Source organism: Polyodon spathula, chromosome 4 (genome assembly GCF_017654505.1).
Source record: "Polyodon spathula isolate WHYD16114869_AA chromosome 4, ASM1765450v1, whole genome shotgun sequence".
In the NCBI taxonomy this organism is placed as follows: Eukaryota; Metazoa; Chordata; class Actinopteri; order Acipenseriformes; family Polyodontidae; genus Polyodon; species Polyodon spathula.
The window spans coordinates 72,772,397-72,788,117 of record NC_054537.1 but is presented as its reverse complement, the minus strand read 5'-3'; the positions used below and the strand labels follow the sequence as shown (position 1 = coordinate 72,788,117).

General features: G+C 38.5%; 1 protein-coding gene across 2 annotated transcripts in view; it reads left to right on the top strand.

The window, feature by feature from the left end:
- Positions 1–15,721, top strand: part of LOC121314829 (protein Jumonji-like) — a 153,274-nt gene that overhangs the window by 125,643 nt on the left and 11,910 nt on the right. For both annotated transcript variants that reach the window (XM_041248535.1, XM_041248534.1), the window contains exons 7-13: positions 827–1,880; positions 6,263–6,750; positions 8,580–8,672; positions 9,772–9,890; positions 10,100–10,170; positions 11,343–11,457; positions 15,486–15,591. In XM_041248535.1, coding sequence (XP_041104469.1) covers positions 827–1,880; positions 6,263–6,750; positions 8,580–8,672; positions 9,772–9,890; positions 10,100–10,170; positions 11,343–11,457; positions 15,486–15,591 — 2,046 coding nt within the window. The remainder of the gene's footprint in view (positions 1–826; positions 1,881–6,262; positions 6,751–8,579; positions 8,673–9,771; positions 9,891–10,099; positions 10,171–11,342; positions 11,458–15,485; positions 15,592–15,721) is intronic.

Here is a 15,721-nt window from a genome sequence, read left to right as displayed (position 1 = left end):
TAGCTTGCTTGTTGTTGTCAAGAAGGAAAAGAGAAACACGCAAGTCATCCAGAACATTTAACTTAAAAAAAATAAAATGGTCCAAAGTGTACTCTTTCACTAATTTACTGAATTACAGAGAACCGTTGACCGCTGTAACTTGGGACCCACACAGGGGCTTTTAGTTCATGGCAGCATTTCACAAGTAGAAAAGAAAACAATGACTGTTACGTTTGATACATAAAAGTTTAATTGAAATTGAAACCCCAAGCCATGTGTAATAAAATGCTATGCAGTGGGAAATCATTCCTGAATTGTGAACGATCCCTAACTAGACTTCCCCTTGCACTTAAAGTTTAGAATACTTGGCAGCATAATTTTGTTAAAATTGGAAGCAAGTTCCAAAGTTCCAAGTTCTTTTTTGGAAAACCACTGTGGTAATTTTTGTATATAAATGTTTTTCTACTGCAGTGTTTTGAGGAATTCCATATTATAGGCAATGTGTTCAGACGTGCATAGGAATGCATTTACTTAAATCTACTAAATTGTGCTAAATTCAGGTTTATTACACTCTTAAAGGAGGTGGTTTCCCACATGATTAAGCTAGCATGTATATGTATGTTCATTTAAAGATGCCTGTTTAAAGTCTTACTGTCAGTGTCGAACTGTGAAAAAGGTCTGATAAGCTGCAAGTGAAAGCACTAAGGTTTTCAAAGTAACCTAGTTTATATTCTGCATTGTGTAAGTGACCAAAACAGTTTTCAATAATTTATCTCTAAACCCTTAACTCTAGAGCTTCCAGGTAGTTTTCTTTAAGTAATATTATCTTTATTTTCCTTTCCCCTAGGTTTCGAAAGTGAGTGGATATACGCGGGCCTCTTCCCAAGGTGCACACCCACCCAGTGCCAAAAAGATGAGAGAATTCCGACCTTTGCCATCTAAAACTGTGAAATACACAGCCACCACGACCAAGGGGCACATCACCTACACCAAAGCAAAACGAGAACTGGTCAAGGAAACCAAACTGAACCACAGTAAATCCACAGCGGTTCACCACAATAACCACCACCACAATAACCACCACCATGAAAACTCAGGAAAAGCAGAAAGTAGCCATTCAAAAACACGTAAACAGGTGCTATTATCTAATGGGGTGCATAAGATAGCAAGGGGTGGCTGTGTGCGTCTCAATGGGAGGCTAAACAGGCGGCTATGCGCCAAGGAGAAGGGCATGCGGGTGCGAGAGGGGTTGCGCAACTCCAAAAGGCAGCTGGAGATGGCAGGCCTCGGTGGGAAGCAGCTCCAGTCCAATTCCAAGAAAGCCAAGCTCCATGTGCACTCGCCTGAAACCCGCAGCAGGAAAGCCAATCTGGAAAAGGCCTTGCTGAATGGGCACCTGAAGGCCCCGGAGTGCCCAGAGCCCAGCTCAGAAAGGCAGAGGCCCAAAAGAGCATCGGCGAGCAGGCAGTCTCCTAGCAAACAAGCACACCACAAAACGGAGAGCGTCCCCAGCGAGAACCGTTCTACCTCAGTAACAGAGTCCTCCCTGCACAAGCTGCCTGAGCCCAAAGCGGAGAAAGAGAAAGGGGGCAATAGCAAGTCTGGCTGGTCCTCGATTAGTGAGGCTCCAGTCTTTAGGCCAACCCACAAGCAGTTCCAGGACCCTCTGGTTTACATTGAGTCAATCCGGAAGCAGGCAGAGCCCTATGGGCTCTTCAGGGTGGTTCCCCCGCAGGACTGGCGGCCAGAGTGCAAACTGAGCGATGAGATGCGCTTCGTCACACAGGTGCAGCACATTCACAAGCTGGGCAGACGCTGGGGGCCCAATGTGCAGCGGCTGGCCTGTATCAAAAAGCACCTCAAATCTCAGGGCATTACCATGGAGGAGCCCCCACTCATAGGTAAGACAACGTCTCTCTTCCATTTTCCACCCACTGAATAAGTATCATGTGGGTCCATTTCATTTAATGTCACTAAAAATACTGTCGCTCCTTGAGTTATCTTCAGATTGAGGTTGTGAAATGGTTCGTGTTTACAGTGAAAAAATATGCATGCATTAATAAATAAGGTATTTAAATCTGCAAGCATAACCAAGTGTTGAATTGGAAAAAATAATTCACTGTTTCGAGTTCTGCTAGGCACGAGAAACTCTGGGTTATTTTCTTACCGATTTCAACACTTTGAGATGTTTATGGCACTTAGCATTTCTTTCTAATTTGATACTTGTTCTATAACAAGATTGAATGGATTGCTAATTTGGTCATTGGATTTTGTTTTTGCATTTTTGTTACACTTAGTTCAGTTAATGTTTGTCTCTCACATTGTGGGTATGTTGTCTTGAGTTCCTCAGTTTGAGTTTGAAATCTCACTAACACAGACAGAACTGTCTGTTGTAAGTGAAGCCTGTAGCGAATACAATGTTTTAGATGTTGAAAGTGACATTAGAAAAATAAAAATTAAAAAAACAGGCATGTGAACCGAGAACGGAGAGGAAAGTTATTGAGCACTGCCAGTGATCGATCGTACTTCAGCAAAATATAAGTGGTCTGTAAGCTTGTTTTGAACAGTGATTAAAGCCAGGAAAGAAATGGAGAAGTTGAGAATAAATCCAAAGTCGTTGTAATTTATAGAGATTTACTAAGTGATGATGTAATTGCTGTTCCTGAATCCATCCAGAAATAAAAATTAGAAAGGGGATGTTTGTGGAAAAGAGACACCGCGGAACAAATAAACATACAGGCACTGTCCTGTTTAACCCCATCCTTTGTTATGGATTGCTTTATCCACCAAAGACTGTGTTAGGAACCCAGAACAAATCAACAGTTTTCTGTGGATTCCTAGCACACTGTGGATTTGCTAATCAACAATATATCTGCCCCGCACTCCCCTTCTCTTCAGAGCCACACAGACACTCTGCAGTGTGAAAAAAAATGGTCGGCTTATGGCACACACTTCGGAGGACAGCATATGTTCGTCTTCGCTGCTCCCGAGTCAGCGTGAGGGTGGTAGCGATGAGCTGAGCCTAAAAATAATTGGATATGCCAAAATAAAACAAGCCTGTCGTCCTGCTCTGGATCCAAGGCGGTGGGCTTTCTTTTTGTTTACATCAAATACACAGAGGGGTGTACTCACAAAGCATTTTCAAAACTGATTCGCTGGTAGAATGGGAACAGCATGTTATTAACTATGCGCATTGCAAAAATTATTGAATCGATTATCTAGTATTTATATCGATGTACATAACGAGGAATGGAATCGTAGAAGCCCTACCACTGATAGTTACTCAACAACAAAAAAAATGTTGCTAAACGTTCAATGCTGAAGGCAAATCGTGGGTTAGTAGAATCAGTGGGTGTGCAAGCTGCATTTCACCACACAGATAATGTTGGTGCTTGCTTTAAACACTTCCACAAGTGTGACTTTTTATCTGGATATGAAATGAACAAGTCAGTTTAAATTACATGGCATCAGGTAATGTGTTTCAAGTGGCTCCAGGACATTGAGGCTGAAGATTAATCTCAGAAATGGGCCTGCCAATTTGCACATCCTTTGGAAATGGTGCCCTATAACTTCTTCCTGCACCACAATGAGTAATTTCCTTGTATGATTGAAGCCAGTGAGTTCTCAACTGTGTATTTATGTATGTCGTCATCAGAAAAATGCGTGTGAAATAGATGTACAGTAGGCCTTGGTGTTTGTACAGTAGTAACTATACAATATGAAGTTATGTTATCCGTATTTAGTCATAGTCTATTCCATATATGCAGAAGTGTTGTAAACATGTAGTCTCATAGTCTTATTGTTTATTTGGAAAGTAAAAGAAAAAAACCTGAAATCTGAGGTGTGTATTCTTTAGGATTTCTTCTTATGCTTTTTGTTTATTACGTCCTGTTACTGAATATTAAAAGCTTACAATGTCTTGTGTTTAATTTAGGTTAGAGCAAGTGGAGAATAAGCTATTTAGGATTGATGTAAGTCATGTCCAATTGTTTTGTCTGTAGAGTAACTGAAGGCCTGCTCACTTAATTGATTAACATTGTCTCTCCTGAGAGTTGCAAGACATTAAGCCAAGTTTCCATTAGCACACCACTTGGTTATTACAGCAAACTGTAAGTTTATTATGAAAATAGCCAGACTCAGATCTTGTTATGCACAAAAATAAAATAAAATGTCTTGTGTATTGTAGGCATGTTTCTGTAGATACTGCGCGGTGGTGTGTTAAGAGAGAGTAGCTAATGCAGATACAGCTATGTTGTTTAAGTGTCTGGAAGTAGGGCCTTGTGGTTGTTTCTTGGCAACAGCTAATAATAAGGGATTACGGTAGGCTGTACGGTTCACTTTGATGAGATTATACTTCCATCTTCTCTGTTTCAATGCCAAGTACAGTGTCAAACTATGTATAGCTATGCACAAGAGAAGTTCTACAGTTACGGCCTGTTCTTGCTGAATAATGTTAGGAGTGTGGACAAGCACCTTGGGAGACTGCATTCTTCTCTAACTAAACCTAGTGCCTGGACCTTATTTGCTGTAGAACTGGAGTGATTCTGTGACAGATTAAGACTGTTTCTTGTGATTCTCACGGAGTGTGCCACCCACTGAAAAATGAACATGTTCAAGCTTTCAGCCTCTGCACTAGTCCTAAATGCAGTAACTACATTTTTATTCAAGTAAATGTATATTTAAAAGGTATGTGAAGTTTATGTCTATGCTGGCTGACGTAGTGTACTGTAACAATGTTAGTGTCATTTGCTCCAGGACAAAGAATCTGAGTAATTTAATTCATAAACAACAAGACTAAAGTAAATGTATTAAAAATATCCCCTGCGGTTTTTTAAAAGTGCCTATGTGTAAAACTGTTCAGCTGTTCTGATCTTGTTACATGAATTTCTACAGAAGCTTTCTCAATTTAGTCCAGCAAGTTGAGCTTTCTGAGTCACATCTGAACTTGGAAAACCAGCAAGGTGTGTGACATTCTGCATCTCAGATAAGGGGTGATGCATTGGGGTACCGAGTATAGGTACCAATGACTTGATCTGAGTCCTCGCCTCTTCAAAGTATTAAGCAAATCTGTATGGAATACTTACTGGCGACTATAGAATTTTGTACTCGAATAGCAGTGTCTGAAAATTGCCACTGTATTATACACAAACCGTTGTTTAATTACATGGTACAGATGCTTGTTGATATTTTTCAATGCAGTGGTACTGCTGGGGCGTCCTGTAATCAGGAACCATGAGATTAAGCAGCTTAGTCTTTTGAAGCTAGATATGCCCCCCACCCCCGGTAATATGCTTGAAGTGGAATTTGCATACTTAAACAGAGCTTGATAATAATGATTTCCCTATTGCAAGAGATTCAGTAACAGTGTAACATGTAGAATATTTTTCACCTGACGTACAAGCATCTTTTGATCTATTAAAATAAAAATGCCAAGCAAATGGTGTTTCAGTAATACCGAATAATAGATAAATAGTTAAGGAGTTTAGGTAACGCTTTATATTGTGTGGCATGGATATGCCTTTGATATTAAATGTATTTTAAATTATTCCTTGTTACTTTCCATTAACATTTAAGTCAGATTAAATGGATTTTCAATTAAAAATAAATAAATAAACAAGAGGAAATGATTACAAATCTTCAAGGATAATACATAATACAGCGTAATATAAATGGACGTGATATGCAATTACATTTTCAGTCAACATTTGGTTAATATTTAATAAATGTGCAACAGCTGGTTTCTTGCTAAATGTTAATTTAATATGTAACTGCATATCTATTTAATATGAATTTGCCACGCAATATAAAGCGTTACCGGAGTTTGTGTGTCGTTTTCAAGCTCTAAAAGCTCAACAGGAAAGGGAAACTGCCTTGCCCACCTACCCTGTTTAGTTTTATTGGTGGATTTGTGTCCAAATGAACAAATTACTGAAGTACACTTTTGTAGTCATTTGTCTCAATTCTCGGGAGGCCCTGGACCATTTCAGCAATGTATATATTCAGAAAAATATCATCTTTAGGAGATACAAGTTGTTGCTGTATTAGCCAAGTGCCACTACACAGGTCCTTTTGCCATTTATTTGCAAAACTTAAATAATGAAATTAATACATTGAAAAAATGCATTAAAAAGCATAAAATCAAAGTCAAGTCAAACATTTTGGCTACAGACATTCGTAAACCATTTGACAAAACGTTTTGTCTATACTGTAACTTAACCATAAGTTTGTATGAACTGTACCTCAAAAGTGAATACAAAAGTCTGACTCCCCCCCCTCCCTTTAGGAGGCTGTGAGCTGGACCTGGCTCGCTTTTTCCAGCTGATCAATGACATGGGCGGCATGCAGCAGGTGACGGACCTCAAGAAGTGGAACAAGCTGGCGGACATGCTGCGCATTCCCAAGTCTGCCCAGGACCGACTGGCCAAACTGCAAGAGGCCTACTGCCAATACCTGCTGTCATACGACTCCCTGTCTCCCGAGGAGCACAGGCAGCTGGAGAAGGAGGTGCTGGCTGAGAAGGAGAACCTGGAGAAGAGGAAGGGCCCTCTGGAGGGACACTCTGAGAACACCCACAATTGCCAGTCGCTGCCCAGATTTGAGCCCAAAAATGGACTCATCAATGGCGTTGTGCACAAGAATGGCTTTCGCAATAAGCTGAAAGAGCTGGACACTCAGTTGAAAACAGGCCGACGGCGACTGTTTGCTCAGGAAAAGAAAGAGAATGATAAAGATAATGGAGTTCTAAGCGACCACCACAAATGTGTATATAAGGTAGGGGTTATCACCTATATACTGTATGTGGTTTTTTAAAAATATGTTTAAGCAGATAGAATTCCAGAGAGAAATGAAAGGCTTTAAAATTAGCTTTTTTGTCACTTCTTATCTTTGTTACTGCTAACTAATTCTATTGGTCTGATAAACGCTTGGTTGTTCACTTGCTTTATCAACTGCTACTGTTGGTCACATGACCCACAGCTGGAATACCACAACAACACATGAAGTGAATATGTACCAATAAGTACCTTCAGCAGAAACTTGAGATGTCTACATGTTACATATAGTATATATAGTGTGTGTGTGTGTGTGTGTGTGTGTGTGTATATATATATATATAATCAAAAGATCTTCAGCGGCAGAAAAACAGGACTACTTGCTGGTGTTTTAATGAACACTTCTTTCAACTCTCTTTTAAGTCGAAGTGTTTCAACAAGAAGTTTAGGCATCTTAATTTCTCTACATGTTTTGTTGGTTCGGGATATAAAGTAGGTGCTGCATGAGGTAATGTTATAATAAGGAGCTCACTGACTGTCTTACTGTACATCAGCCTAACAGTCGTTGTCTGTAAAATGGATAGAATTTTACTTTGGAAGAGGCATGATACTGGGTGTCTGACCTAGCCGGAGTATCTGTATGCCAGACTGCAAACAGCAAATCAAGGGGTACTGTAGTCCTAAAGAAAAATGTCCCAGAGGACCACTGTTCAGTCTGTGTATAGTTCGAAGTGTCTGCTGACTGATCAGGTGAGGAAACTGTTGCTGGGTATTGTGCCATCGCAAAGGTGTCGGTCAATACACACCGTAACCTACCACTGATTGCGGGCAGTGAGCAACCTCTTCCAGTCAGAACTGCACACAGGGGAGCAGCACAAGATGAAGTGACATCCGCTACAATGTTCCCACTTTAACAGGAACCCTTTCACGTCAAACTAAACCAAAAATCCAATTGAATGAATGTGACAGTTCTGTGTGAAAGATATCAAACAGGGAGATTTGTAGTGTGATAAAATATATGGACCTGGGGCTGAACTACTGTAATGCTATGCTGGCAGAGATTAATTTTAAGATTTGCGTAAAGAACACACACACACACACACAATGTCTGATGCATAGTTATTACAACTACAATTTACCTGTAGTGCTTTATACGGTTTTACCATGAAATCTGGTTTTGTGTGCCTTAGTTGTTGCCATTAATTTAAACAAACCAACAAAATGTCAAGAGTATATTTTTGTAGGAAGGCAGAATGCAGGTATCGTCAGGGGGGGTAAAAAACTTTGTCTTTATTTATTTATTTATTTTTTAAACTGAACCTCTAAATGCGACCTGTTAGACGAGCTGTAAATAAATGCTGGTAGTCTCTGTAGGGTTATATAATGAACTTGATTAATAAATATTTGGTGTCAGTGGACAGTGAAGAATAACAGTACATAATATGGTAGTAAGGTTCATAATTGCCTGGTTTGCTTCTGCTTACCTGTATGTTTTAGCTATAAAATATGTCTTGCCATTTACAGTCTATTTCTAAGTTTATGTAGCTGCTATCCATACATGTAGTTTTAGGGAAACTGATCACATATAGGCTACATTTTGAAACAGCCTTTCTACTATGTTTTTTTTTTTTTAAAACTTAAAAGCCAAGCTTTTCTAACAGAAGTGAAAGACTGAAAACGGTGACTCTTTTGTTCCACCATTTTGAACTGTATACAGAACATCCTACATGGTGTTAAGAGTCCCCAAGTATCCTCACAGAACACAGAGTAGTTGAAACGCATCTTGTAATACAATGATCCTAATGCCAACATTTATTTGTTGCTTTGCAGGGAAGATCGGTATCGTTAACTACATTCTACAGAACAGCCAGAAACACCATGAACATGTGCTTTAACAAGGAGCCAGGGGTAGCAGATGTTGAGGTAAGCAGGCAACAAACCTGTTCTCCCATTCCTTCCTCTTTCAATTGAAAATGTGTTGAGCACCCAAAGGCTCTGACTTCATCCTCTGCTTGTTGTCTGTTGACATACATTTTTACATTTATGGATACAAGTGTCCATATGTACCACACATTTTTGTATACGTCTGTTTTCTGGAATATTCATGTGAATGACACATCGGAAATGTTATTTAATGTATATAAAAGCTTCGTTTGCCTGTTTGTCACTATCGTGGTAGGTGCTTGGTGGCTGGTGGTTTCTTATCCAGGAATGCACAAATTATGATGAACAAGGATAAGTAAAATACCACTACTGTGTGCGATATGAAAATCCCAACATTAATTTCAAAGTAATGTTGGGGTTACGGCAAATTTAATTTGGTACCAGAAGTTATGTACCAGTGATTTTAGCAAAGGGCAGTATAGGACCTAACGCTTTTAAGCTATTGGTTTCATACCCTGCGCACACATGTGTTCTGTGACTGCCTTGGTGTCACAGGAATAATTAACCCTTTCCTGACTTTTTTGCAAAGCTGCCTCTCTACAGTCTCAACCTTCATATGTTATAAGCAGTGACTTCAGATTTGCAGGGTTACATAAGCCTTTCCTGTGAAATGTGTCTGACAATTAAATTGACTGCCATATTGAGGTCATGTGACTAGTGGTTACAGCTGCATGGAGCCAATATACTTTTTCAGTTGTTGTCTTAATTTTGGTACACAGCTGTTTTTTTAAATTAAATTCCATTACCAGTCTTGTCCAGTAAAAGTTAACCCTTTCACTGACTCATCGTTTTAAATTCAAGCCAGATCAGCGATACAGACCGCATGGCTTGATTTATGGTTTTTATAGTTGGTACTCAGTTGATTCTATCAAAGACCCTTTTGCAGGTGGTTTCCTGTGAACATCAACCATTTCAGTGCCACATTGTTTTTAACCTCTTGGTATATCAATGAAATTCCTTTTTTTTTTTTTTTATTTGCATTTTGCTTAAATTAAGATATTGGGTGATATATATATTTTTTTTCACATACAAATCTAAAATCTAGTATGTTTAACTAATAATCTCTTTCTGATTACAGCAAGAATACTGGAGGATAGTGGAGCAGAAGGATTGTCATGTGGCAGTGCACCATGGGAAAGTGGACACAAACACACATGGAAGTGGCTTCCCTGTGGGCAAGTCAGAGCCATTTTCAAAGTAAGGTTTCATAAAAGGCAAATTTACCTGAGACATCCATATTACATATTAATTTAATATTTGAGGTTTGCTGTCTTTTGTTTTAAAGCGCAAGTAAGTTGTGTGAAGTTACATATATTTTGATTAATCTGTTTCTAATAACATCCTGGAGGAATTATAAAGACATGGTATGTGTATTAAAGTATGCCTTGTTTTTTCCTCCCCAACAGGCATGGATGGAACCTCACAGTCCTTCCCAATAATTCAGGATCCATCTTGCGACATCTTGGTGCTGTACCTGGTAAGACTGCCTATATTTCCCCCACAGGGGAAGCATGCATTCTCAGTGCATGGAGGATTCGCCAGTATGTACGTACATATGTATGTCATGCTTTAATTTTTATCTATGTCTTCAGGAGTAACTCATCCAGTTGTAGAGAGACTTGGTAAAGACATAAGTTTGAGGTCCAGAATCATGGCGACCTCCTGCCCTCTAATTGGTTGGGTTAGAAGTTTGACCATATTGGACCAAATCTGCATACAGATTTGTGTTACAAAAAAAATCATTCCACGCTGTCACTAAAATTAGATCATTTTCCAATTGAACATTTTTAAATGTATTATGCATACTATTAATGCAAATGCATAGGTCATGGTGACCTATGATTTCACAGTGCTGACATCTGGTGGCCTGATCCATCCTGTTTTTTATGAAACTGCATGGCCTAAAACTTGACAAACTAGGGGGGCAGTATGTGTGCTACATTTGTTTTCTTCTCCCCTGCTTAGTATTGATTGCTTATGAAAGGTGCTGAAATATTAAGTCATATGCACTAAAAAAAAGTGACAAAACCTTGGTGTAGCATTTCTAGGCTAGGATTTCAAACAGCCCATGAACAAGCCTTTTTCCCTTTTCCTTAGCGCCACTCTGAGCGAAACTGAGCCTCTCAACTGTTCCTCATTACACAGGACATCCTCCTTTTAGAACTTTGCATTTTCTTCAGCCCCACAGGGACCTTTTGTAAATCTCACTTTGAACTGCAGTAATTTTGGCCACGTGTCCCTTCATTTAAAGGCCAGCACCTCTCAACTAAACCATTGGCAGGCAGAGAGGAATGCTAGCAGATCTTATTAAATGCATTGTAATCTAAAATAGGCATGAGAGGCTGCACTTTTCTAGGAGGAGAAAAAAAAAAAAAAAACTAGTGGAAATACATATAAAGTCAATGGTCGGACACTTCATGCACAGGAAATGGTAGCGCTTAACTCTATGGTATGAACACCACTAACTGTAGAACCATCCAACTTCATTTTAAGGACTCACAAAAAACCATACACTAAGAACTCAGCTGGCAAGGCTAAAACCTGCTGCAGCATTACTTGCCAAGGTGAAGAGAGATGAATAAAGTAAATTAAATACACCAAAAAAAAAAGGTACCGTGTTTTCTAATTGGTTTGTTTTTCTCTTTCTAGGAGTGACCATTCCCTGGCTGAACATTGGCATGGTCTTTTCTACCTCATGCTGGTCTCGGGACCAAAACTGCCTTCCATACATTGATTATTCACACACTGGTGCTGATTGTGTTTGGTATGTATAAAGTCCTGTGATTCATTATCTGCAGATTTTACTGAGCCTATCTTATATACTGTAATCTGGGGCTATTTTGGACAGTGTTGTTTGTAGTATTTTTTTTAGAAATCATTTTTTTGGAACTAAGTTTGATATATTTACAGGTATTCCTTGGGGGTTATATAATAGAGTTGAAACATTTTTGTAACACGTGACTTACTAAGACCCTTTTTTTATTTAAAATTTGTCCAATGTTCCAGGGCTTTGTGGAGTCTTTGGACAGCCCCTCAAAACTGTGACTTAACCAATTTAGACCTTCCTCATTTCAACATTGGACATGTGAGAAAGTTTTTAAAAAAAGAAACAAAAAAAATAGTGGAGTGGACAAAAAAAAATTGCTTTTTGACCAAAAAAATCCAAACAATTTTGTTGTGCAGGCAGAACTTTAATGAACTACTTTTTTTTTTTGTTGGTTTTCATTACTCAAAAAGCTGTAGAGAACAAACATAAACTAAGTAATATTAACCTGCAAACCTTCCGTACAATCATGATAGCTTCGAGCACCAAGTTTTCTTTTATCCTTTTGAACCATTTCTACCGTCTCTGCAATCTAATGTCCTTCAGCTGTGAGGATTTCCTAGTCTGAAATTCTTATCGCAAGATTTAGTGTTAACACCCTGACACGATCAGTGACGAGATGAAAATCACATGCTATGTGGTAAGGTAGTATGCAGTATAGTAACGTTAGTACATATATTATCAAGGATAACAGTAGTTTTATATTATCCTTGGTACATATGCAGAACTATTTCTGTCCAGAGTTACCCCAGAGAAGTCTCACTACTTGGAGATGACACTAGACAGGTCATTTTCTCGGCCATGGAAAGGGCTACAGATTCGAAACAATATGTCCCCAAATCAGTGATTTGTGCAGATTCCTACAATGTGGAGCAGATCTGCCTGCAGCTTCAGGCTGGGCTATACAGATGAAAGTTTGACCATGTCGTTTGGATAGTCATTTTCACTCCTCGCACAAATCATACAAAAAAGTAGGTAAACCCAAGAATAGAATAAAACTAAACTGCTCATTAGAAAGCTAAGAACCAGGGCTTTTAAATGATGTATAGTTTGTTTATATTTAAAAAGTAAAACATAGTGTATTATTGCAAAAAATAACTTTTTTCATTTCTGTCCAATGTTCAACGACGTCCAACATATCCCCAGATTACAGTACATACATACACACATTCTGTATTCGCATTGCACACTTCATTTAATAGGACTGTTGATTTATTATTTTCATTTGCTTTGTTTTGCTGATTCAGTCTTTAACTGAAAAATATCCCTATGCGAGCTACAAGCCATACCGGTCAGATCTTTTGTTACATAATCACTTGCTGTAAAACTGGTATAATAATATTGACTGTACACACAAAATGTATAGCCAAAGTACACAAAAACATGCAAGTACACCATACTGTGATGATCTATCTATGTTTAAGTAAGCATGATACTAAAGGTGATTTAAAGACAAAAATTATTGTTCAAACATATAGTGTGCAACTTCTTTCTTTCTTTATATATATATTTTTTGCAAACAAACATAATATACTAATAGTATTATATATACAGCTGTGAAGTATATTCAGATATGGAATTGGCGCTTGGGTATATCCAGGTCTTTTATACCGCACTTGTTGTATTTGGTGTAAGAGCTGGTTGCTCATCACCTGCTAGCCCCACTAGCTGCAGAACAAAGTAGAAGTTGATGTCCTACAAAAAAAAAAATTAAAAAAATGAAATTGCAAGTCAAGAAACATTACTTTATTTAGAGACTTACTGTTTAGGTCTGTATTTTTTTCTGCTGGAATAGCAATGTCTTGCTAAATATATAGGTATTTCGTAGGGATGTGCTTTTGGTAAATTTTTATGAACGTTTAAACCATATCTACATACACACACACACTCTTTATATTACATTCTAATACTGACAGCCCTGGTTAGTATTTTCAAATCAAATAAACCCTAAATAAGCAATTAACATTTTAACAACAAAGTAAATTAAAAATGAAATTTGCTAATTGAGATACAGCTATATGCACATATTGTTAAACACATTTTTGGATGCAATAGTGTGTTTCTTAAAGGTTAATTTAACAGCAAAAAAAACAAAACAGGAACCTATTTGTTTTTTGTTTTTTTTAAATATAAGTAACTTTGCCCAAAATTATGTGTTTTTAAAAAAAAAAATTAAAAAAAAATCACCCACTCTACAGCGCTAATGCGACATGGCTACAGGAAAGCAAGTTGTGCTTGCAATTGAAAAAAAGTTAGAAATACTTTCACTTCTGGAAAAGGTAATTAACAGTGTGGAAAAAAAAAGCACAATAATTAGAAATTTTAAAGAGCACTGTCCTAGTGTACATAACCCCCCCTCCCCAAACATTGCCACAAGTCCTGTTTTAAATGCCAAATTAACACACAATCAAGTAATATAATGTTTGCCACCTTGTGCAGTTAGTGGTATATGGTCAAGTATTACTAAGTAACGTAAAGTATTCAAATTCACGTATCCACACACATTTACATTCAATTGTAAAATGAGTTGCCTGGCCTTCATGTTTGAACTGTGTCTCAGGGGTCTTTTACTGTAGTGCAGTAGTTCCAACATACAAATAAAAACTGTACTAAACGTAAACGGACGTTTGGTCCAGAAGCTTACAGAACAATTTCAAGTGAAAAAAGCCTTCCATCGATGGGAAAATTGGCGAAGGGGGTCCACGAGGCTGTGATAATTGCAACTTTTTTCTCCCTTTTGAAAGTTTTGTATGAACAGCTGTAGCACAATTTTCTAAGTTATTCTAGCCTCGCTGTTATTGTTTTATGGGTCAGCACAGTATTGGGATAATCTTAAATCAATTCAAAACTGCTGCATTCACGATTCACACGCACTGTCCTCATAGGGGATAACGTGATCACATCCTGTTCGGCCAGATCTATAGCAAATGTTATGGATGTTTGCTTTTTATTGCCATCAGTAGTTCCATCCACAATAATTCTGAATGTTTTCATTTCAAATTGTGAAGAATTGATCTGGTGTTTTTGTGGTACGGCAATTTTGTTTGGCATAATTATTTCCATACCACGGTTTTCTCGTTCCTCAAAATACTTGCAAACGTGGCTTCCTTTGTTTAGAGATGCCATTTTAAATATAGAACAAACTCTGTCGTGTAATTGATACCATATCACACCTACTACAGGCATAAACACACACAGTGCACCAATGAAGCGCCAGATCGACCAAGAATAAAACCCGCCCCAGTGTCAATCTTTCTGTTGCACCAATTAGGAAAGCTACTTGGAGGCAATTGCCAAACCCCTTCCTTTTTGTAATATTCGCCCTTACTGTGGCACTAGAGCAGTCTGATACCTGACAGACTGCTGATGATAAATTACTAAAATTAACGCATAAAAAGGTAACATCCACTACAGCACAGGTATGGTTGCCCGCACAATTTTTAGAACTTTGTGTTCTGTTCTCAGCTGTGTGAACCATTGACATGGTAGGGTGGTGCATGGGGCTTAAACATTCTCCTGCCCAACTAGCCCCAGTCAAAACCCTATTCCCAACCTCCTGTAGCTTGCTTCTAAGCTGCTCAACTATCCCAGCCAATAGAAACACAAGGCTGATAGAAATGAATGGGAAAGGGTAGGTAGCACATTTTTACATTTGGTGACCAGATGGAAAGACGCCAAGCACCTTGGGGTTGGTAGACTCTGATGGGAAATAGATGATGATATGCTTTTTTATATTTTGGAATCTAAACCCTTTTGATCGTCTTTTAAAATAAATGTGAATTATTTCAGGAAAGATGTTTTAAAAATCCTTCAAAATGTTTTTGAATTAACAATAGTTTACTGCCCTTTGATGATGATCCACTGTTTGGGGTGTCTGTGTTGCACCAATCCTCATCATCCCTTATCCTTTTTGTCAACAGCCTTTATTGGTGGGGTTATTGACACAGAGTCTCGTGATTGTCCCATAGGTATTGCATTCCTGCTGAGGAGAACAAAAAACTGGACAAAGTGGTGCACACCCTGCTACAGGCCAATGGGACTCCAGGGCTGGAAATGCTTGAGAGCAACATCATGGTAAGAAACCCTGAAGGTGCCGGCATACAGACAGACCCATTATTTAGAGGTCCCTTTCAATTTGAAAAAGTAAAAACCCTCATCGGTTGAATCCATACGAAGTCAGACCACTATGTAATTATAACTGACA